Source organism: Physella acuta, unplaced genomic scaffold (assembly GCF_028476545.2).
Source record: "Physella acuta isolate Inbredline_101_S28 unplaced genomic scaffold, ASM2847654v3 ptg000890l, whole genome shotgun sequence".
Lineage (NCBI taxonomy): Eukaryota > Metazoa > Mollusca > Gastropoda > Physidae > Physella > Physella acuta.
The window spans coordinates 511,797-537,021 of record NW_026732407.1 but is presented as its reverse complement, the minus strand read 5'-3'; the positions used below and the strand labels follow the sequence as shown (position 1 = coordinate 537,021).

General features: G+C 39.1%; 1 protein-coding gene across 4 annotated transcripts; it reads left to right on the top strand.

Annotated features, from left to right (window-relative positions):
* Positions 1 to 1,003: 1,003 nt before the first annotated feature.
* Positions 1,004 to 24,934, top strand: LOC131952721 (stimulated by retinoic acid gene 6 protein-like). 4 transcript variants are annotated; one of them, XM_059315520.1, is made up of 19 exons: positions 1,004 to 1,039; positions 4,342 to 4,454; positions 4,678 to 4,760; positions 7,910 to 8,043; positions 8,260 to 8,380; positions 10,605 to 10,677; positions 11,004 to 11,147; positions 11,969 to 12,075; positions 16,250 to 16,352; positions 16,885 to 16,990; positions 17,434 to 17,509; positions 18,367 to 18,442; positions 18,633 to 18,681; positions 19,289 to 19,409; positions 19,636 to 19,752; positions 21,077 to 21,240; positions 22,764 to 22,935; positions 23,349 to 23,434; positions 23,767 to 24,934. In XM_059315520.1, the coding sequence occupies exons 2-19, from the start codon at positions 4,398 to 4,400 to the stop codon at positions 23,922 to 23,924; spliced, it is 1,947 nt and encodes a 648-aa protein (XP_059171503.1). In that variant the 5' UTR covers positions 1,004 to 1,039; positions 4,342 to 4,397; the 3' UTR covers positions 23,925 to 24,934. The 4 variants fall into 4 exon arrangements, with proteins under 4 accessions (XP_059171503.1, XP_059171501.1, XP_059171502.1 ...); XM_059315518.1 differs by lacking the exon at positions 1,004 to 1,039 and adding an exon at positions 1,520 to 1,541; XM_059315519.1 differs by lacking the exon at positions 1,004 to 1,039 and adding an exon at positions 1,961 to 2,017.
* The last annotated feature ends 291 nt before the right edge of the window (positions 24,935 to 25,225 follow it).

Sequence of the window (25,225 nt, the reverse complement as noted above, 5' to 3'; positions counted from 1 at the left end):
TGGAAACATTGATTAAATTTGAAAAGTTAGTGAAACAACCTATTCAGTAGAATTTTTATGTCACAACGAATCGAAAACAAATCTAGAACTGATCTACGTGAAAAGTTTTGAAGAAATCGGTCAAGTAGAAGTCGTCCCTTTTCGAAAATCGGAAATAGCTTGAGGTGAGATGTGACTTTAGTTTTACCCTAACATTTGGGGATATGTGATCACCAACCCACACCCTACACTCTGTGTTTAACTTGAGCGAAAATCACTCATATATTGAAATTCTAAATTCTCCCGTTTAACTTCGATTTATTTGAATTCTAACGTCTAACCACGTGACAGCGTGACTTTCTAATTTAAAATAAAAAGCCCAAAACTAAAGGGAATTAACTAAACAAAACTTTATAGGTATCTCATGACTAGTAATCTGCTCATTATTTTCAATTCACTTCATTAGTTTTGTTTTCTTAAAATTTAAAGTTTATAAACAATTAATCTATTAGTAGCTTACTTGAATGTAAAGTATTGTTTTATCTGTTTAATATATACGCACAATTTGAATACTAAAAATAAATCAGTCTTAAATGTAATGTAAACAGGATTTTTTAAAAATTAAAATTAAACATTATAGATCGCTAAAGCAAAACAAAAATTGTCTATTTTCAATTTTAATTGTTTACATTGTTGTTGTGTCCAGAATATCTGCTTTGTCTTGGTGGCTCTTGAAGATTTCTTCCAAATTTCATCTGAATTATTGAACATTTCTACAAGAACTTCAATCTGATGTCACCAGCTAGATGAAACACTTGTTCATAAAGTGGAAGTTTCTCAAAGATACAACTAGATGTGTGGATGTGGGGAAGCGGATGTATTGTGTGTGGGGGTGGGGTAATAGACACTGAGGCAATAGCTCCGGGGGATAATTGCGGGGGATGTCCGGTGGTTAATTGACGAGGGAGCGGGTAATGTTCTAAACTCATTGGAGGTGGATGTAGATAAGTGTTGACTCAAACAGTTACAATGTGCTGGCTATTCATTGATTAAACCACAGGTAAGACAACTTTTATACCACTCGTAAGACAACTTTTAAACAATTCGTTATAAACCTTTTAAACCCTAACTTAAAGAAAACGATTACTTTAGTAATACCATGATGTTCCACAACAGTAGACCCATCAGAAGTGCCGACTTGTGTACTACTAAAGTATTGAGCACGGAGATCTTGATTGCTTAAATAGGTCACGACTCGATTCAATTTAGTACTTGGTAATATATTTCTAGTGTGTAGTCGGTCATACACAGTAACACGTGTGTCACTTCAAAAAGTGATTTTATACTTTCAACATACAATTGAAATGGTGAAATTTGTATCAACACAAAGTTGAAATGGTGATTTCATCAGTATCAACATATGGCTGAAATTTAAAATTGTGAATTGCACACTATTAACCACGTCACTCTTTGTGAACAACAAATGAGATAACATGGGTGAGATAAATAAATTGGTGAGATAAAATTAGCTTCTTGATCACCATCGACTAGCCCTAGAGCAGGTGTGTAGATGTGTAGCTGCCACACACCACGTGTGTAGATAGATGTGTAGCCGCTACACACGACGTGTGTAGATAGATGTGTAACCACCACACACCACGTGTGTAGATAGATGTGTAGCCGCTACACACCACGTGTGTAGATAGATGTGTAACCACCACACACCACGTGTGTAGATAGATGTGTAACCGCCACACACCATGTGTGTAGATAGATGTGTAGCCGCTACACACGACGTGTGTAGATAGATGTGTAACCACCACATACCACGTGTGTAGATAGATGTGTAACCGCCACACACCATGTGTGTAGATAGATGTGTAGCCGCCACACACGACGTGTGTAGATAGATGTGTAACCACCACATACCACGTGTGTAGATAGATGTGTAACCGCCATACACCACGTGTGTAGATAGGTGTGTCCATAAAACCCAGATAAACAAAAACAGCGTGTGTTTTCACTGTTATTCAATTGAGTAGGTTTAGCCTAACTGAAATTCTTAGTAGGTTTTGTGGGTTTGGTAGGTTTGGTAAGTTTTGTAGGTTTTGAAGTTTTTGTATAACTGCAATCCTCATTTCACGTGAGTAGATTTTATCCAACTTTAAATTTTTATCATTAATTTGCTAATGAAAGAAAGGCACAATGACATCATTGTCTAACTTTAATTCCCAGTAGCTTCCCCTTGATGGAGGGTTTCTCTCCCCTTACAACAGCGCCATCTTGTGTCAGACGTCAATCCATGATTCCACATTTCTTAGCAAACTTTTACCTCTCCCGCCTTTCCACCATCATGAAAAAAATCCCCCCCCCTCCCACCTAATTTTTGTATTTTTTGAAACAGTAGTTCCTTGCTGTGTTGAATAGTTTCCATTGTATTTAAATAACAACAAAACGTTTGCTAATTAAGTTTGACCCAAAAAAAAAAACGTTAATTACTATCTAATATTAACATTTTAGCTTTAGAAATCCAGTTATAAAAATAATAAAAAATACTCTTTAAAATGCAAAACTGTGATGACATATTTTAACCCCCCCCCCCTACCTTGGTTATAGCTTCATATAGGTTATATAATCGCCATCTAATTTTTACTGTCTCGTATATACGAAGTATAAAGAAAGTCTTGTAATCGAGCAAAAAAAAAATCGAGTTTTTTGAAAATCTCGACGTTTTACACCTCCCTTTCGAAACAAGTTAATTAAAAAGTCTAGTGACAATTTTAGCGCAATTTCCTTATATCGAACCTCAGGTTATTAATAGGGTACAAAAATAACGTTTGATTTAATAAGTAAATTAAATCGAGATAAATCATATATTGAGCAAATAAATAATGCAACACAATTAGTTTTAATAATTCAAAACAAAATAGAAAAAATATTTATTAACGAGATTTTTTAAAAAATCCTTTCGAACCTCCGCTAATTCGCTATGGTAAAATCCTTTCGAACCTCGGCTTATTAATAGGGTACAAAAATAACGCTTGAATTAATAAGTAAATTAAATCGAGATAAATCATATATTCAGCAAATAAATAATGCAACACAAGTAGTTTTAATAATTCAAAAAAAAAAAGAAACTAGCCTCCCGTATCAGTCGAAAAAAAAGGGGAGAGTAGCCTCCCGTATCAGTCGAAAAAAAAGGGGAAAATTTAAAAAAATCCTTTCGAACCTCCGCTCATTAAAATCCTTTCGATCCTCAGCTTTTGCGCTAAAAACCTACAAGATGCTCAGTTTAAAAATTCTTAATTAATTTTTTGTGACCGAACGAAAGGATATTTTTGAAAACTTTCTTCGGCAATATTGGTTTAAATTATGGCAGGAATCGATTGGTAAATGTTTCAAGTCGCTAAGTGGTCTGGTTGCCGAGATATGGAGCAAAAGCTGAATTTGTTCGAGGTTTTTTGGCTTTTCCGGGAAATCCATGAAAGAAACCCGGAATTTTTATGGCCTATGTTCATCCTCGTAAATTGCTTAACATAATTGCTTTTGGAACTAGTCATCGATATTGCTTCGTTGAGGAGGAGATACGACTTAAAGCTGCGGACACACATCCATCCATCCATCCATCCATTCATTCATACATCCAGAAATGACGGGTTAATAAACGCAATTCTCCAGAATGGAAATTGCGCTAAAAAAAACGTATGTCTGTGTGTGTATGTGTGTGTGTGTGTCTGTAAACACGATAACTTGAGTACCTTTACAGCTAGGTTGATGAAATTTCATATACAAGCATTATATCAAAATCCGTATCAACTTTTGAGCGATTTCCGATAACCAAAAGTGGAACTTTTTCTTTCAATTTTTCAAAAGCCTATAATTTGAATACTATTTCAGATAGATAAATGAAATTTCACATGTATGTAAAAGATCTAATTCTCTGCCTTCTGCGTAATTTCCGTTGACCGGAAGTAGTCATTTTCGCTATTTCCGATTTCTAAAAAAAAACGCATGTGAATTTATAAAGTACTATTAATATTCCGCACCATTATGCACATTTTATTATGCGTTCACTTGGTGTGCAATTCTTTTTTTCTACGAGATTTCATTCTGTTTTTAAAAGTATTTAAAATGGATTAAAAATCATGTCTAGATCTATAACCCGAGTTGCCATCCCCTATTGTTTTATAAAAGAATATTCGAGAAAGTTTAGGGGAGATCACTCCCGGTTTATATTTTTTATCGCATTAGATTTTAAAGTAACATAAACGTATAGACATATATTTACGACGTATTTTACAAATATAGTTCAAATTGTCGACAATGCTGGCTAATGTTTTAAGGTTACCCGTTTTCCATCAGACAACCGATTTTAGCTCGCAAAAAATGTAAACACACGAACACAGACAAACAAACAAATGGAACTGGAGGACTTCAACATCTACTACATCAATAACTGGATTTTGATCCCTGCTGTAAGTTGATAGAATTAGGAGAACTTTCCTACTGTAAATGTCTTTAACAGTATCAAATTAAGGTTATTAATCAAATTTCACCTAATTATATTGTGAGTGTAACTACGAACTTTAAGAAAGTAGGTCTACATCCCCAGTAGCTAAATGAAAAGGATTTACATCTTAAAATAAACCTACTTTTTTTACCTACTTTTTTGACCTACTTGTTTGACTTACTTTTCAGGCTTGCATCATTTTATTCCTGTCATTTCTAGAGCGTCGAAAATACCGGCCTGATGTTTGTGGGGGTCGGCCAGGTATAATAATGTAAGGCGTATATCACTTTGTTATTATTATTTTTATCAGACCCCCCTCCCCAGTTGTGTTTTTTTGGCACTGAATGTGTTGTGGATCGTACAATCTGTTAAATGACGTCTCTCTTTGTAAATCTGTGTTGTGCCACTTATCAAACTATTTCAGGTAAATCTGTGTTGTGCCAGTTATCAAACTATTTCAGGTAAATCTGTGTTGTGCCAGTTATCCAACTATCTCAAGTAAATCTGTGTTGTGCCAGTTATCAAACTATCTCAGGTAAATCTGTGTTGTGCCAGTTATCCAACTATCTCAGGTAAATCTGTGTTGTGCCAGTTATCCAACTATCTCAGGTAAATCTGTGTTGTGCCAGTTATCCAACTATCTCATGTAAATCTGTGTTGTGCCAGTTATCCAACTATCTCAAGTAAATCTGTGTTGTGTCAGTTATCCAACTATCTCAGGTAAATCTGTGTTGTGCCAGTTATCCAACTATCTCAGGTAAATCTGTGTTGTGCCAGTTATCCAACTATCTCAGGTAAATCTGTGTTGTGCCAGTTATCCAACTATCTCATGTAAATCTGTGTTGTGCCAGTTATCCAACTATCTCATGTAAATCTGTGTTGTGCCAGTTATCCAACTATCTCATGTAAATCTGTGTTGTGCCAGTTATCAAACTATCTCAGGTAAATGTGTATTGTGCCAGTTATCAAACTATCTCAGGTAAATCTGTGTTGTGCCAGTTATCCAACTATCTCATGTAAATCTGTGTTGTGCCAGTTATCCAACTATCTCAGGTAAATCTGTGTTGTGCCAGTTATCAAACTATCTCAGGTAAATCTGTGTTGTGCCAGTTATCAAACTATCTCAGGTAAATCTGTGTTGTGCCAGTTATCAAACTATTTCAGGTAAATCTGTGTTGTGCCAGTTATCCAACTATTTCAGGTAAATCTGTGTTGTGCCAGTTATCAAACTATTTAAGGTAAATCTGTGTTGTGCCAGTTATCCAACTATCTCAGGTAAATGTGTATTGTGCCAGTTATCAAACTATTTCAGGTAAATCTGTGTTGTGCCAGTTATCAAACTATTTCAGGTAAATCTGTGTTGTGCCAGTTATCCAACTATCTCAGGTAAATCTGTGTTGTGCCAGTTATCAAACTATTTCAGGTAAATCTGTGTTGTGCCAGTTATCCAACTATCTCAAGTAAATCTGTGTTGTGCCAGTTATCAAACTATTTCAGGTAAATCTGTGTTGTGCCAGTTATCCAACTATCTCAAGTAAATCTGTGTTGTGCCAGTTATCAAGCTATTTCAGGTAAATCTGTGTTGTGCCAGTTATCAAACTATTTCAGGTAAATCTGTGTTGTGCCAGTTATCAAACTATCTCAGGTAAATCTGTGTTGTGCCAGTTATCAAACTATTTCAGGTAAATCTGTGTTGTGCCAGTTATCAAACTATCTCAGGTAAATCTGTGTTGTGCCAGTTATCCAACTATCTCAGGTAAATCTGTGTTGTGCCAGTTATCCAACTATCTCAAGTAAATCTGTGTTGTGCCAGTTATCAAACTATTTCAGGTAAATCTGTGTTGTGCCAGTTATCAAACTATCTCAGGTAAATCTGTGTTGTGCCAGTTATCCAACTATCTCAGGTAAATCTGTGTTGTGCCAGTTATCCAACTATCTCAGGTAAATCTGTGTTGTGCCAGTTATCCAACTATCTCAGGTAAATCTGTGTTGTGCCAGTTATCAAACTATCTCAGGTAAATCTGTGTTGTGCCAGTTATCCAACTATCTAAGGTAAATCTGTGTTGTGCCAGTTATCAAACTATCTCAGGTAAATCTGTGTTGTGCCAGTTATCAAACTATCTCAGGTAAATCTGTGTTGTGCCAGTTATCCAACTATCTAAGGTAAATCTGTGTTGTGCCAGTTATCAAACTATCTCAGGTAAATCTGTGTTGTGCCAGTTATCCAACTATCTCAGGTAAATCTGTGTTGTGCCAGTTATCCAACTATCTCAGGTAAATCTGTGTTGTGCCAGTTATCCAACTATCTCAGGTAAATCTGTGTTGTGCCAGTTATCCAACTATCTCAGGTAAATCTGTGTTGTGCCAGTTATCCAACTATCTCAGGTAAATCTGTGTTGTGCCAGTTATCCAACTATCTCAGGTAAATCTGTGTTGTGCCAGTTATCAAACTATCTCAGGTAAATCTGTGTTGTGCCAGTTATCAAATTATCTCAGGTAAATCTGTGTTGTGCCAGTTATCCAACTATCTCAGGTAAATCTGTGTTGTGCCAGTTATCCAACTATCTCAGGTAAATCTGTGTTGTGCCAGTTATCAAACTATCTCAGGTAAATCTGTGTTGTGCCAGTTATCAAATTATCTCAGGTAAATCTGTGTTGTGCCAGTTATCCAACTATCTCAGGTAAATCTGTGTTGTGCCAGTTATCAAACTATCTCAGGTAAATCTGTGTTGTGCCAGTTATCCAACTATCTCAGGTAAATCTGTGTTGTGCCAGTTATCAAACTATCTTAGGTAAATCTGTGTTGTGCCAGTTATCCAACTATCTCAGGTAAATCTGTGTTGTGCCAGTTATCCAACTATCTCAGGTAAATCTGTGTTGTGCCAGTTATCCAACTATCTCACCTATCTCTGCCTTCAACCAATTAAACATCTCCATCCCTTAATGCACCACAACCTCACCATACCTCACCACGCCTCAATCCATACTGTGCCATCCCTCCACTTCTACTCCCCCGCCATTTTATTTGCTACTCCATCACCTCCCTATTGTACACTACCCAAGTTCCCCTCCCCTGTCCACTCCATTACACAATGAAACCATTACAATACAAGCCCCTCTTCTACATTACCCATCCCATCACACCATCCACCCCTTACATTACAGACCCATTCCCTACCCAGCCCATCACACCATCCACCCCTTACATTACAGACCCATTCCCTACCCAGCCCATCACACCATCCACCCCTTACATTACAGACCCATTCCCTACCTACCCCATCACACCATCCACCCCTTACATTACAGACCCACCCCCCCCCCCCCCCACCCCACATCACACCATCCACCACTTACATTACACACTCCCTCCCCTACCCACCCCATTACATCATCCATCCTTTACATTTTACATTACAGACCCCTCCCCTTCCTAGACGGCTATGAGAACCGCTCCGCCTACGCCGTGGCTTTTGGTGCCATCACCAACACATTCGTCTCCCTGGTGAAGTCACAGAACACGCTGGGCTTCAATACGCCGCTCTGGGGCAGGGGTAATCCACGTGACTGTCACGTGATTGTCACTTGTACACATACACAGTAGCTAAATATCAAAATGGAAACTACATATAACCATAATATAAAACAGACGTGATTGTTAACGTTTTAAAATTTGAAAGATTTCCAAGTGACTTGGGAACAGTGACATTGAGTAGACTCTTGACTGGAGTCACCTGACTTACTGATGACTCCACTGCCTTGTGTTTCAGCTCTGTATGTTTACTTGCAAGCGTTTATCGGCTGTCTGACCTGCTTCCCGCTGTTTGCTTGCCTGTCCACAAGATACAGGGCTGTTGGTGCTGTCATATGTGTCTTTTACTCCATTACTTGGTGGGTCATATGTATCTTTTACTCCATTACTTTTCAGTGGCGTGGCCAGAGTCGTCTCATGGGGGGTTCAAATTTCCCAGCATTATATATATATATATATATATATATATATATATATATATATACTAGCTGTATGTCATTGTTTCGCTATGATGTAAAATAAATTGAAAGTACTCTGAAGAAATAAGAAAAAAACACAATGTTGGCCGACAAAATAAAACAATTTATCAATCTAAATTTAAAAAAAAAAAAAAAAAAAAAAAGATATACACAATGAACGCAACACAATCTTTTTGTACTCCCTGTAAAAAAAAAACAATTTCGCATAATGATTCCTAGAAAATTGACACAAACGAACTAGGGGAAATAATCACTCTCTTAATATAAATATGTATATTTCTACAAATTTAATTGTAAATGTCAAAACACATCACTAATTACTTAAGTATGTAGTAAAAAAAAATATTTTTTTCGTATTTACAAAAATATATTGTTTATATTCAGAATTAAATATATTGTTATCATAAATGCTAAAATTTTAAAGCATAACGTAAGTTTTTAAAATCAGAGTTGGTATAAAAGCACGCTTTTCGGTTACATATTAAAACTAAACCAAATTAGTGGAAAATTTTAATTAACAGCCTACATGTAACTAAACCATTGGTCTTACAGTGCAGATCACACATTTTCTAATTAGCGTCTGTTTTTTTTTGTGTTCTTTAAGGATATTTTTTTAAAAATAATGATAAGGTATGGGTTGGATCACTGTATTGCACACACACCTTATTTACTGGTAATTGCGAAAATAATGTTTAAAGAGTTTTACCTGTTTTAAAAAGCTATTATTCTGGCGGCAAGGTACTTTGGTACGTCATTACGCGTTTCCCATAATGTACCAACAGATCCGGTCACTGTCCGGTCACTTTAGGTCAATTATCCTACCCAGCGTATACCTAGGTGTGTTCCGTTTTAGGTGGTGAAGTTGGGGGGGGGGGGGGCGGGGGTTGGGGAAAACCACTCACAGTGAACATAGCGTCAGTTTTTAGATGATGGTTCTAAACATATATATATATATATATATATATATATATATATATACATATATATATATATGTATATATATATATATATATATATACATATATATATATATATATATATATATATATATATATATATATATATATATATATATATATATATATATATATATATATATATATATATATATATATATATATATACTGATTCAGAAGTAGATTGAAATAAGTAACAGTGGTATCATGACAGTAAAACAATTTACAGAGGGGTCCATGGTGAGGGGGGGGGGGGGGTTGTAACCCCCCTAACCCCCATGCCTACGCCACTGTGTCTTTTACTCCATTACTTGGTGGAATATATGTGTCTTTTACTCCATTACTTGGTGGGTCATATGTGTCTTTTACTCCATTACTTGGTGGGTTATTCAAATTACTCCATTAGTTGGTGGGACATTCAAATTACTCCATTAGTTGGTGGGACATTCAAATTACTCCATCAACTGGTGGGTCCATCAAATTACTCCATAAGTTGGTGGGTCATTCAAATTACTCCATTAGTTGGTGGGACATTCAAATTACTCCATAAGTTGGTGGGACATTCAAATTACTCCATAAGTTGGTGGGACATTCAAATTACTCCATTAGCTGGTGGGTCATTCAAATTACTTTATTAGTTGGTGGGACATTCAAATTACTCCATAAGTTGGTGGGACATTCAAATTACTCCATTAGTTGGTGGGACATTCAAATTACTCCATTAGTTGGTGGGACATTCAAATTACTCCATAAGTTGGTGGATCATTCTAATTACTCCATTAGTTGGTGTGTCATTCAAATTACTCCATAAGTTGGTGGGACATTCAAATTACTCCATAAGTTGGTGGGACATTCAAATTACTCCATCAGTTGGTGGATCATTCTAATTACTCCATTAATTTGTGGGTCATTCAAAATACTCCATTAGTTTGTGGGTCATTCAAATTACTCCATCAGCTAATGGGGCATTCAAATTACTCCACTGAACTAGCAACTGCATTGGCGAAAATTAGCCGCATTGTGACCAAATCTTTACTACAGGGTTACCTTGAATGTTCTACTAGTTTAGTTTGAATGTTCTACTAGTTTAGTTTGAATGTTCTATACGTGTTTTAATGGTCTATTGCATTATATTCAATGTTCTACAGGTTTGTCCTGAATGTTCTACAGACTGTCAAAGTTGTTCAAGAAAGTGCCAACTCAACTCTCTGGGGTTTAACGGTTAGAGCTTTGTTATGTGTCCTGTGTTGTCATGGTAACTGTTGCAAGACATCATTGTCATGGTAACTATTCAATGTCATGTGTTGTCATGGTAACTGTTGCATTGCATGCGATGCCATGGTAACTGTTGCATGACATATGTTTGTTATGAGTTCAAGCATTCATGGAAAACAAAGCCACGAACGACTGAGTTCAATATACACACGACGTTATTTTGTGGACTGGCTTACGTTCGCTTGTTGTTCCTGTCTGCTGTTTTTTGTGTTTGTCGCAAGGTTGAAAAAATAGCGAGTGACACTCAGAAATCTCAAATGTGATCTTTCCAGCCGTTCGATTCCTTGACCTTGAACTTGTCCAAGGCCAATGCCATCCTGCAGGGTCTGCCCAGCCTGTTCTGCTACGTGGTGCTCATCGGCTACTGCTGCTTCATCTTCTACAGGTGTCTCAAGAGCAGGACCTTCTTTGACAGGGTAGGTCACAGGGATCTAAGACCTTTTTCTCATTGTAGGACACTGGGAGATATGATCTTTACACGTAGTAGGTCATTGGGATTAAGACCTTTGCACATAGTGTCACTGGGATCTTATATCTTTACACATAGTAGGCTATTCGGATCTAAGACCTTTGCACATAGATGACGGGGGGAATCGAACTTCTAATCTATAAAACTATGTTGCTAGACAATAACGATGTAGCTCAACATTAGAATGTAGGATGTTGATGATGTAGCTCAACATTAGAATGTAGGATGTTGATGATGTAGCTCAACATTAGAATGTAGGATGTTGATGATGTAGCTCAACATTAGAATGTAGGATGTTGATGATGTAGCTCAACATTAGAATGTAGGATGTTGATGATGTAGCTCAACATTAGAATGTAGGATGTTGATGATGTAGCTCAACATTAGAATGTAGGATGTTGATGATGTAGCTCAACATTAGAATGTAGGATGTTGATGATGTAGCTCAACATTAGAATGTAGGATGTTGATGATGTAGCTCAACATTAGAATGTAGGATGTTGATGATGTAGCTCAACATTAGAATGTAGGATGTTGATGATGTAGCTCAACATTAGAATGTAGGATGTTGATGATGTAGCTCAACATTAGAATGTAGGATGTTGATGATGTAGCTCAACATTAGAATGTAGGATGTTGATGATGTAGCTCAACATTAGAATGTAGGATGTTGATGATGTAGCTCAACATTAGAATGTAGGATGTTGATGATGTAGCTCAACATTAGAATGTAGGATGTTGATGATGTAGCTCACGATGTGTCTCTAGCACCGGCTGGGCATGGCTAAACCTCACCAAGAAGAGCACGTGCGATGGGTACTGCGCAAGTCCAAGGAGAAATCACACACGACCCAGAAAACTTTTACTGACCGCATGTAAGTCACGTGTCATGTTCACCATGTCTTGCATCATGGTAGGTCACAATGTGACATTTGTAGGTCACGGTGTGACATTTGTAGATCACAGTGTGATATATTTGTCTGTAACCTCTTAGTTACTTTTAAAATGGCATAGTCGTAATACTTCTTTAAACAGAAAAATAAATTCGTTGCTCTTCTTGAGAATATCTAATAACTTTACCTCACAGGATAAATGTTAACATAACTTTATCTCACCTAGGATAAACTTTCAGATAACTTTACGTCACCTCAGATATTTTCTCAGATAACTTTACCTCACCTAGGATAGAATCTCAGATGATTTTACCTCACCTTGGGTAAACTTTCACAAATAACTTTACCTCACCTTAGGTAAACTTTCACAAATAACTTTACCTCACCTTAGGTAAACTTTCACAAATAACTTTACCTAACCTTAGGTAAACTTTCACAAATAACTTTACCTCACCTTAGGTAAACTTTCACCAATAACTTTACCTCACCTTAGGTAAACTTTCACCAATAACTTTACCTCACCTAAGGTAAACTTTCACAAATAACTTTACCTCACCTTAGGTAAGCTTTCACAAATAACTTTACCTCACCTTAGGTAAACTTTCACAAATAACTTTACCTCACCTTAGGTAAACTTTCACAAATAACTTTACCTCACCTTAGGTAAACTTTCACCAATAACTTTACCTCACCTTAGGTAAACTTTCACCAATAACTTTACCTCACCTTAGGTAAACTTTCACCAATAACTTTACCTCACCTTAGGTAAACTTTCACAAATAACTTTACCTCACCTTAGGTAAACTTTCACCAATAACTTTACCTCACCTTAGGTAAACTTTCACAAATAACTTTACCTCACCTTAGGTAAACTTTCACCAATAACTTTACCTCACCTTAGATAAACTTTCACAAATAACTTTACCTCGCCTTAGGTAAACTTTCACCAATAACTTTACCTCACCTTAGGTAAACTTTCACAAATAACTTTACCTCACCTTAGGTAAACTTTCACCAATAACTTTACCTCACCTTAGGTAAACTTTCACAAATAACTTTACCTCACCTTAGGTAAACTTTCACAAATAACTTTACCTCACCTTAGGTAAACTTTCACCAATAACTTTACCTCACCCAGGACAAACTTTCACAAATAACTTTACCTCACCTTAGGTAAACTTTCACCAATAACTTTACCTCACCCAGGATAAACTTTCTCCAATAACTTTACCTCACCTTAGGTAAACTTTCACAAATAACTTTACCTCACCTTAGGTAAACTTTCACCAATAACTTTACCTCACCTTAGGTAAACTTTCACAAATAACTTTACCTCACCTTAGGTAAACTTTCACCAATAACTTTACCTCACCCAGGATAAACTTTCTCCAATAACTTTACCTCACCTTAGGTAAACTTTCACAAATAACTTTACCTCACCTTAGGTAAACTTTCACCAATAACTTTACCTCACCTTAGGTAAACTTTCACAAATAACTTTACCTCGCCTTAGGTAAACTTTCACCAATAACTTTACCTCACCTTAGGTAAACTTTCACAAATAACTTTACCTCACCTTAGGTAAACTTTCACCAATAACTTTACCTCACCTTAGTTAAACTTTCACAAATAACTTTACCTCACCTTAGGTAAACTTTCACAAATAACTTTACCTCACCTTAGGTAAACTTTCACCAATAACTTTACCTCACCCAGGACAAACTTTCACAAATAACTTTACCTCACCTTAGGTAAACTTTCACCAATAACTTTACCTCACCCAGGACAAACTTTCACAAATAACTTTACCTCACCTTAGGTAAACTTTCACAAATAACTTTACCTCACCTTAGGTAAACTTTCACAAATAACTTTACCTCACCTTAGGTAAACTTTCACCAATAACTTTACCTCACCTTAGGTAAACTTTCACCAATAACTTTACCTCACCCAGGATAAACTTTCACAAATAACTTTACCTCACCTTAGGTAAACTTTCACCAATAACTTTACCTCACCCAGGATAAACTTTCACAAATAACTTTACCTCACCTTAGGTAAACTTTCACAAATAATTTTACCTCACCTTGGGTAAACTTTCACAAATAACTTTACCTCACCTTAGGTAAACTTTCACAAATAACTTTACCTCACCTTAGGTAAACTTTCACCAATAACTTTACCTCACCTTAGGTAAACTTTCACAAATAACTTTACCTCACCCAGGATAAACTTTCACAAATAACTTTACCTCACCTTAGGTAAACTTTCACAAATAACTTTACCTCACCCAGGATAAACTTTCACAAATAACTTTACCTCACCTTAGGTAAACTTTCACAAATAACTTTACCTCACCTTAGGTAAACTTTCACAAATAACTTTACCTCACCTTAGGTAAACTTTCACAAATAACTTTACCTCACCCAGGATAAACTTTCACAAATAACTTTACCTCACCTTAGGTAAACTTTCACAAATAACTTTACCTCACCTTAGGTAAACTTTCACAAATAACTTTACCTCACCTTAGGTAAACTTTCACAAATAACTTTACCTCACCCAGGATAAACTTTCACAAATAACTTTACCTCACCTTAGGTAAACTTTCACCAATAACTTTACCTCACCCAGGACAAACTTTCACAAATAACTTTACCTCACCTTAGGTAAACTTTCACCAATAACTTTACCTCACCTTAGGTAAACTTTCACAAATAACTTTACCTCGCCTTAGGTAAACTTTCACCAATAACTTTACCTCACCTTAGGTAAACTTTCACAAATAACTTTACCTCACCTTAGGTAAACTTTCACCAATAACTTTACCTCACCTTAGTTAAACTTTCACAAATAACTTTACCTCACCTTAGGTAAACTTTCACAAATAACTTTACCTCACCTTAGGTAAACTTTCACCAATAACTTTACCTCACCCAGGACAAACTTTCACAAATAACTTTACCTCACCTTAGGTAAACTTTCACCAATAACTTTACCTCACCCAGGACAAACTTTCACAAATAACTTTACCTCACCTTAGGTAAACTTTCACAAATAACTTTACCTCACCTTAGGTAAACTTTCACAAATAACTTTACCTCACCTTAGGTAAACTTTCACCAATAACTTTACCTCACCTTAGGTAAACTTTCACCAATAACTTTACCTCACCCAGGATAAACTTTCACAAATAACTTTACCTCACCTTAGGTAAACTTTCACCAATAACTTTACCTCACCCAGGATAAACTTTCACAAATAACTTTACCTCACCTTAGGTAAACTTTCACAAATAATTTTACCTCACCTTGGGTAAACTTTCACAAATAACTTTACCTCACCTTAGGTAAACTTTCACAAATAACTTTACCTCACCTTAGGTAAACTTTCACCAATAACTTTACCTCACCTTAGGTAAACTTTCACAAATAACTTTACCTCACCCAGGATAAACTTTCACAAATAACTTTACCTCACCTTAGGTAAACTTTCACAAATAACTTTACCTCACCCAGGATAAACTTTCACAAATAACTTTACCTCACCTTAGGTAAACTTTCACAAATAACTTTACCTCACCTTAGGTAAACTTTCACAAATAACTTTACCTCACCTTAGGTAAACTTTCACAAATAACTTTACCTCACCCAGGATAAACTTTCACAAATAACTTTACCTCACCTTAGGTAAACTTTCACAAATAACTTTACCTCACCTTAGGTAAACTTTCACAAATAACTTTACCTCACCTTAGGTAAACTTTCACAAATAACTTTACCTCACCCAGGATAAACTTTCACAAATAACTTTACCTCACCTTAGGTAAACTTTCACCAATAACTTTACCTCACCCAGGACAAACTTTCACAAATAACTTTACCTCACCTTAGGTAAACTTTCACCAATAACTTTACCTCACCCAGGACAAACTTTCACAAATAACTTTACCTCACCTTAGGTAAACTTTCACAAATAACTTTACCTCACCTTAGGTAAACTTTCACCAATAACTTTACCTCACCTTAGGTAAACTTTCACCAATAACTTTACCTCACCCAGGATAAACTTTCACAAATAACTTTACCTCACCTTAGGTAAACTTTCACAAATAACTTTACCTCACCCAGGATATTTAGTCTGTATTTCTATACAGGCATGAGAACAAGCGACTTCGACTCTTCACCAACTTGCCGTTCTTCAAGTACCCCACCAAGATATTCGCCATAGCCTTCGTACAGATTAACATCATTTACTGGGTAAATCTTTAACTCTTCTTATTAGTTAATTGGTGCTGACCGATCTTCAACTCTTCTTATTAGTTAATTAGTGCTGACCGATGATTGAGAACAAAAATAAATTACAGAAGAGGTCGTCTGCTTAAAGATCACAAAAATATCATCTACATCAGGACAACAAATTTCAGATCCCCATTTAAAGTCTTTAAAATAAAGAATTGTACTTTTATGTAAAGAGTGATATGGCTTCACAATATCTTTCTTAAAAGCATAATTCTGTAAGATATTTGAAAAGCATATTATTTACATATCTCCTAATATTGTTTTATACCACGGATACTTGCCCATGAGATCTTTTAGACAAACTATCTCAGCCACTACCACACCAGAGATCATTTAATGAGTCCTAAGATCTTTAGACAAAATAATCTCTCCCACTACCACACCAAAGATCATTTAATCTAAGATCTTTAGACTAAATAATCTCTCCCACTACCACACCAAAGATCATTTAATCTAAGATCTTTAGACTAAAGATCCCGTGTCTCCTCAGATCGGGATGCTGCTAATCTCTGGCACCATACGCCTGGTCTACGAGGTCGTCACGGCCAATCAAAGCATCACATCTAATGAGAATACTCAGGTAGCCATCATCTCAGGTCAGTGTGCTGTTGTTAGGTCAGTGTGCTGTCTGGGCAGTGTGCTGTATGGTCAGTGTGCTGTATGGTCAGTGTGATGTATGGTCAGTGTGCTGTATGGTCAGTGTGATGTATGGTCAGTGTGCTGTATGGTCAGTGTGATGTATGGTCAGTGTGCTGTATGGTCAGTGTGATGTATGGTCAGTGTGATGTATGGGCAGTGTGCTGTATGGTCAGTGTGATGTATGGTCAGTGTGCTGTCTGGGCAGTGTGGTATTAAGTCAGTGTGTTGTCAGTAAGGTTGACAGACTGTCTGTCATGTTAGTGTGTTTGCCTATCTGGTCGGTATAATGTCTGCTAGCTCATGTCAATGCGCAGACTGTCAATTTACTTTACTGTTGACCAGGTTACTTTACTGTTGACCAGGTTACTTTACTGTTGACCATTTAACTTCATCCCTCTAGTTTGTGCTGCCGTCTCGGCTGTAGTCGCCATTGTAAGCTCCGTCGTCCACATTTTCATGGCCACTCGCAACTACAGGTAAACACACGTAACTACAGGTAAAGACATGTAACTACAGGTAAACACACGCAACTATAGGTAAACACACGCAACTAACTACAGGTAAACACACGCAACTACAGGTAAACACATGCAACTACAGGTAAACACACGCAACTACAGGTAAACACACGCAACTACAGGTAAACACACGCAACTACAGGTAAACACACGCAACTACAGGTAAACACACGCAACTACAGGTAAACACACGCAACTACAGGTAAACACACGTAACTACAGGTAAACACACGCAACTACAGGTAAACACACGTAACTACAGGTGGACACACCTTTCTACCCCAACTTACAACAGGTAAACACACCTTTCTACCCCCACCCCAGACCAAACATACCTTTTGCCTGGACTCCATACCGTGTAGACTTCAAGTAGCGAGTATTTCTTATAGACATTTTATAGTTAGTAGAGCTTTGCATGGGACAAATATTAACCACTGCTTACTTCACTGTGTAAAGATTTTAACATGGGACAAATATTAACCACTGCTTACTTCACTGTGTAAAGATTTTAACATGGGACAAATATTAACCACTGCTTACTTCACTGTGTAAAGATTTTAACATGGGACAAATATTAACCACTGCTTACTTCACTGTGTAAAGATTTTAACATGGGACAAATATTAACCACTGCTTACTTCACTGTGTAAAGATTTTAACATGGGACAAATATTAACCACTGCTTACTTCACTGTGTAAAGATTTTAACATGGGACAAATATTAACCACTGCTTACTTCACTGTGTAAAGATTTTAATATGGGAGAAAGATTGAGCATTGCATATTTTACCCTAAGGAGATGTTTCTTCCACTAGGTACCACATGCTTAAGCTTTACCAAGGCCAGAAAGATTTTGTGTTTCAAGCAAATCAATCATCTCAGTTGCTACTGGTAAGTTTTCCACTCTCCTGTCCCCTCCTACCCTCTCCTCCCTATCTCTGCCTCTTCTCCTCCAAACTCGCACTATTTTTATCCCTCAGCAGTGATACAATCAAATCAGTTATTCACTAAATCAATCTATTGTAATCGTTCAAAGAACTGTTTCAGTACGGTGTTGTTTGATGGCTCTTTCTCCTTGCAGACAAACAGTATGATCTACCCTGGGTACCAAGTAGGGTTCATGGTGTGGGGTGAGTGGTGTAGTTGTCGTGCTATGGTGTATGTGTGTGTGGGGTTCATGCAGGGGTGTGTGTGGGGACCATGGTTTGATGTGTGGAGTCCTAAATGTTGTGTGTGTTATGTGAGACCTTGATGTGATGTGGAGTCAGTAGGTCGGATGTTACTCGCTGCGGTAAGTGAAAGGTCATCCCACCTCCTTATCCCCCCCCCCCTCCCCACTCATATAACTATAACTTAGTTTTATAGGTTTGGTTTCACACCTTCTCCCAAGCATACTACTATTTAACTAGATAAAACATTGATTTAAAAGTAAAGTTTACGATTTTTCGAATTGGTGTCACCCCCACATCCACCCACCACTTTAAATGCATCACCTGTGGTTGATCACACCTACCCCCCCCTGCTTATGACGCTACCGTATATGTGATCAAATGTTCATAAAACTGTGTATGTGATGAGTGGAGTATGCTTTATTTGATGTGATGTGGGGGCCAAACATTGTGTATGTGAAGTTGAGTTTAAGACATGCTGTATGTTCCATACTATATGTTCAATATTTAGTTGTATGTGATACAAATCTTATCAACCAAGCCTGTCCCCCCCCCCCCGTCCCCCCAGGTTGTGTACTTAGTTTCATATTCGTGCTACTGGCCTCGCTAGCCATCACTGAGCCCATTGTACTGCTCAACCAGTTTGGAATGCTCGGGGACGTGGCCCTACAGATAGCCCAGCTCCTGAGGTGACCCCACGTTAGGGTTTTGTTTTGTTTGATTTCAACATCTGTTGCTTTAAGGTTTAAGCTCATATGAATTTTAAATTTAAAAAAAAAGTTTTTTGTCAAATATAGACGAATCATTTAAACAGTAATTTTAATTCCAGTTTTAGAATTTGATTTGAATGTATTTAAAATGTGTTCTAATGTTATCCGCCCCCTCCCTCCCCACCTGACACCTGCACTACATTAGCTTCCCGGCCACAATGCTGTTGTTGTTTTATCTGCAAGTTTTCATCAGCAAACGTGTATTGTTACAAGAGAAGGTCTGGCCAGGTGATCGAGATCCACCACTCAACGTTGACAACAGGTGAGGCGGTCGTTGTGTGAGGCAGTTGTTGTGTGGGGCGGTCGTTGTGTGAGGCAAGCGTTGTGTGAGGCGGTCGTTGTGTGAGGCATTTGTTGTGTGAGGCAGTCGTTGTGTGAGGCAGTCGTTGTGCGGGGCGGTCGTCGTGTGAGGCAGTTGTTGTGTGAGGCATTTGTTGTGTGAGGCGGTCGTTGTGTGAGGCGGTCGTTGTGTGAGGCAGTCGTTGTGTGAAGCAGTCGTTGTGTGAGGCAGTCGTTGTGTGAGGCAGTCGTTGTGTGAGTCAGTCGTTGTGTGAGTCAGTCGTTGTGTGAGTCAGTCGTTGTGTGAGGCGGTCGTTGTGTGAGGCATTTGTTGTGTGAGGCGGTCGTTGTGTGAGGCAGTCGTTGTGTGAGGCGGTCGTTGTGTGAGGCAGTCGTTGTGTGAGGCGGTCGTTGTGTGAGGCAGTCGTTGTGCGGGGCGGTCGTCGTGTGAGGCAGTTGTTGTGTGAGGCATTTGTTGTGTGAGGCGGTCGTTGTGTGAGGCAGTTGTGTGAGTCAGTCGTTGTGTGAGGCGGTCGTTGTGTGAGGCATTTGTTGTGTGAGGCGGTCGTTGTGTGAGGCAGTCGTTGTGTGAGGCAGTTGTGTGAGGCAGTTGTTATGTGTGGCAGTTGTTATGTGAGGCTGTTGTGTGAGGCAGTCGTTGTGTGGGGCAGTTGTGTGAGACGGTCGTTGTGTGAGGCAGTCGTTGTGTGAGGCAGTTGTTATGTGTGGCAGTTGTTATGTGAGGCTGTTGTGTGAGGCAGTCGTTGTGTGGGGCAGTTGTGTGAGGCAATTGTTGTGTGTGGCAGTTGTTGTGTGAGGCTGTTGTGTGAGGCAATCGTTGTGTGAGACGGTCGTTGTGTGAGGCAATCGTTGTGTGAGACGGTCGTTGTGTGAGGCAATCGTTGTGTGAGACGGTCGTTGTGTGAGGCAATCGTTGTGTGAGACGGTCGTTGTGTGAGGCAGTCGTTGTATGAGGCAGTTGTGTGAGGCAGTTGTTGTGTGAGGCGGTCGTTGTGTGAGGCAGTTGTTGTGTGAGGCGGTCGTTGTGTGAGGCAGTTGTTGTGTGAGGCAGTCGTTGTGTGAGGCGGTCGTTGTGTCATACTGACCATCAGTTGTCATACTTAACTGACATGTCATGTCATACTGACCCTCTCACTGTTACATTTATTAGATCCTTTAACTGTCAAACTATCACATTTAACTGACCATCCGACAACCATACGGAACTGACTATCTGATGTCATACTGACCATTTAATGTCATACTGACCATCTGATGTCATACGTATCTGACCATCTGACTAACAGAAAGCTGTACGAACTGATCAACTACTACTCGGTGTTCACCAACATGGCCGTCGGTTTGTTTACCTGCCTGATGAGGATCTTCTTGAGCGCGTTCTTCGGTGTGTTCTCCGTGGGTCGTCTGGACAAGAGTGTCTTCACACGAGACATGGAGTCGTTTGATAGAGGTAGGTGGGGATAGGGGTTGGAGTCTTGGGGGCTGGTATGTGAGGTATGTAGGGGTCGGTGGTGTAGGGGTCTGTTTAAATATACAGTACAAAGTGTCTGTTTTACATCGGGTCTTTAGTGCATTTTTGTCTCGGTTGTGTTCTATTGTGCACAGGGGACTGTAGAAAATAACATTGTCTTATGCGTATTGCGTCAAAATAGTATAAGAGGGGTATGTAGTTTATAGGGGTCTGTATTACATAGGGGTCAGTGGTATATAGGTGTATGTAATACATAGGGGTCAGTGGTATATAGGTGTATGTAATACATAGGGGTCAGTGGTATATAGGGGTCAGTAGTACATGGGAGTCTGAGTACATTAGAGTATAAGGTGCAGGGAGCAGTGTACTAGAGAACTGGTGCCAATAAACTATGTCTATAAAATAAGTCTGGTCTGTCTTGTGAGATAATTCTACCACAGTGAGCACTAAGTCTGTCTTGTGAGATAATTCTACCACAGTGAGCACTAAGTCTGTCTTGTGAGATAATCCTACCACCGTGAGCTCTATCTAGTCTTGTGAGATAATTCTACCACAGTGAGCACTAAATCTGGTCTGTCTTGTACCACAGTGAGCACTCAGTCTGGTCTGTCTTCTACCACAGTGAGCACTAAGTCTGGTCTGTCTTGTACCACAGTGAGCACTAAATCTGGTCTGTCTTCTACCACAGTGAGCACTAAGTCTGGTCTGTCTTGTACCACAGTGAGCACTATCTAGTCTTGTGAGATAATTCTACCACCGTGAGCTCTATCTAGTCTTGTGAGATAATTCTACCACAGTGAGCTCTATCTAGTCTAGTGAGATAATCCTACCACAGTGAGCACTAAGTCTGGTCTGTCTTGTACCACCGTGAGCACTAAGTCTGGTCTGTCTTGTACCACAGTGAGCACTAAGTCTGGTCTGTCTTGTACCACAGTGAGCACTAAGTCTGGTCTGTCTTGTACCACAGTGAGCACTAAGTCTGGTCTGTCTTGTACCACAGTGAGCACTAAATCTGGTCTGTCTTGTACCACAGTGAGCACTATCTAGTCTTGTGAGATAATTCTACCACCGTGAGCTCTATCTAGTCTTGTGAGATAATTCTACCACAGTGAGCACTAAGTCTGGTCTGTCTTGTACCACAGTGAGCACTAAGTCTGGTCTGTCTTGTACCACCGTGAGCACTAAGTCTGGTCTGTCTTGTACCACAGTGAGCACTAAGTCTGGTCTGTCTTGTACCACAGTGAGCACTCAGTCTGGTCTGTCTTGTACCACAGTGAGCACTCAGTCTGGTCTATCTTGTACCACATTGAGCACTAAGTCTGGTCTGTCTTGTACCACAGTGAGCACTAAATCTGGTCTGTCTTGTACCACAGTGAGCACTAAATCTGGTCTGTCTTGTACCACAGTGAACACTCAGTCTGGTCTATCTTGTACCACATTGAGCACTAAGTCTGGTCTGTCTTGTACCACAGTGAGCACTAAATCTGGTCTCTCACCGACAGGTTACAAAGCGTACCTGGCCATGCTGATGGTGGACAACGCCCACAACAACCCCACCATGAGGGTGTTCGCCCACCTGCTGTGGACCCGGGCCCTGGCCGCCAGGTTTAGCCTGGGTCGGCCGGGGGGCAGCTTCTGTGATTCGGCGCCCCTCACACCCAGGGTGTCCTCGGGGTAAGAAAAGTTTTTAGTCAGGGGGAGAAACATTTTAGACATGTCAGGGGGAGACACATTTAAGACATGTCAGGGGGTGACACATTTAAGACACGTTAGGGGGAGACACATTTAAGACATGTCAGGGGGAGACACATTTAAGACATGTCAGGGGGAGACACATTTAAGACACGTTAGGGGGAGACACATTTAAGACATGTCAGGGGGAGACACATTTAAGACATGTAAGGGGGAGACAAATTTAAGACACGTCAGGGGGAGACACATCTTATATACAAACACACACACACAAACACTCTTTGGTAAAACAGCTTTAAATGAAATACGACACCAAATAATTGATACAACTTTACCTCTGACCTCTAATGTCCTGCCCACTGGACCATCTCCTTTCACTCTCGTGACTATTCCAGACTGAAAGATCTCGAGGGCTCTGTCACTGAGGTCTGCGGCTCTCCCAGTTCCTCAGAGAACCCGTGGACATTCTGTGGGGAGTCAGGTAAGTCAATCCAGTGCCATAACTCCATAAACAAATTAAGTCAATCCAGTGCCATAACTCCACAAAATAATTATAATTAGGATTTAATAACTTTCAACTTTAACTTGTACTGTCTGTACGAACGTTAGTAAAGCCGCATGTGTCACCTTTCTCTGTGTCACCTCCTATCTCTAGTGTGTCTCATGTATCACCTCCTATCTCATGTGTCACCTTTCTCTGTGTCACCTCCTATCTCTAGTGTGTCTCATGTGTTATGTCACTCTATGTCTAATGTAACACCTCTCTCTCTCTAATGTGTCACCCCTCTCTAATGTATCACCTCCTATCCCCAGTGTCTCGCGGTGCCTCCAGTAAAGCTGTCCTCCGCTGGCAGATAGCCTACACCCTCACTCGGAACCCCCAGCTCCGCAAACTCCGGAAACATGCCCTCGGGGTCAGCTCGTCGGGGGAGGCCCAGCATTGTGAGGGTGGGGGCGAGAAACTGCCATGACACCCCAGAACTACGACAGATCACGTGACTCCCCGTACAGTTTGCTGTGGGTGACAGACCAACCAACTGCTGTGTTTGACTAGAGAACTATTTTGATCGAAGTACTTTAGTGCAGGACTATTGAGATACAACATACTACATCCCTTTATTTTTCAGTTTTAAAATAAGCCCAGTGTTACATTGATGCAACTTCCATCCTTTTTCTTTTACGTCTAACGCTGTCGTAAGGTAATCCTTGGCGACATAACGGGTTCTTTTTTTTATAACGTTTAAATCCGCCTTATTGCTGTATGTCAACACCTTATTGCTGAATGTCCACACATGTCACAACTTATTGCTGAATGTCACCACCTTATTGCTGAATGTCACCAAATGTCACCACCTAATTGCATAATGTCACCACCTTATTGCTGAATGTCACCACCTTATTGCTGAATGTCACCACCTTATTGCTGAATGTCACAACTTATTGCTGCATGTCACAACTTATTGCTGCATGTCACCAAATGTCACCAACTTATTGCTGAATGTCACCACCTTATTGCTGAATGTCACAAGTTATTGCTGCATGTCACAACTTATTGCTGCATGTCACAACTTATTGCTGCATGTCACCAAATGTCACCACCTTATTGCTGAATGTCAGCACGATACTGCTGAATGTCACATCTTATTGCTAAATGTCACCACCTTGCTGTTAAAGGACAACGTAAAACAGGGTCCTATGTTTGGGTTGGTGCTCATGTCCTGCTATAGGACCCAACTGCTGCAGAGGACAAATTTGGTCCTGTAACGCAGTAGTATGGAGCGTTGAAGATTGTGGACGTGTACATGAAAGTGGTCCGTTAGTAGAGCGTTGTATTCCCGTTGTCAACATCTTGACCGTCTACAGCTAGACAAGTTCCGAACATCTTGTGGGAAGTTGAGGACAGCATCTACTTGGTTCTCTCTTCAATTATTTGTGTTTTTTATTTTGTTAATTGTGTAAATAAAAATAAAATGTTACTGATTGAGTGCGGCTTCATAAAATATTTGACCGATTGGTAAACCAATGTTGTGTTGGCGTGGTCAGATTAAGCTCATGGTTGCTATACCTAAACGTCCCGAGTTCGAACCCCCGGGCAGATGAGGTTCAATAGCTAGGGACAGCAACCCATCTAGGAAAGACAACTCCAAATTCAAACAACTGTTGCTTTGTAAATAGTTCTTGGTTGGTTAAAGGCTATGGAAGCAAAGCTAGAAATAGAGCACAAATCAAGTTGATATGTGATAATTAATTGTGTTGGAGGAAATTCCTGCAA

What these genes read in the sequence shown, in the direction of transcription:
- LOC131952721 (XM_059315520.1), top strand. Translation starts at nt 4,398, where the DNA reads ATGGAACTGGAGGACTTCAACATCTACTACATCAATAACTGGATTTTG. An exon ending in GGTCGGCCAGGTATAATAAT is followed by an intron (nt 4,761 to 7,909) that starts GTAAGGCGTATA and finishes TTTACATTACAG; the next exon opens with ACCCCTCCCCTTCCTAGACG. An exon ending in GACATTCTGTGGGGAGTCAG is followed by an intron (nt 23,435 to 23,766) that starts GTAAGTCAATCC and finishes TCCTATCCCCAG; the next exon opens with TGTCTCGCGGTGCCTCCAGT.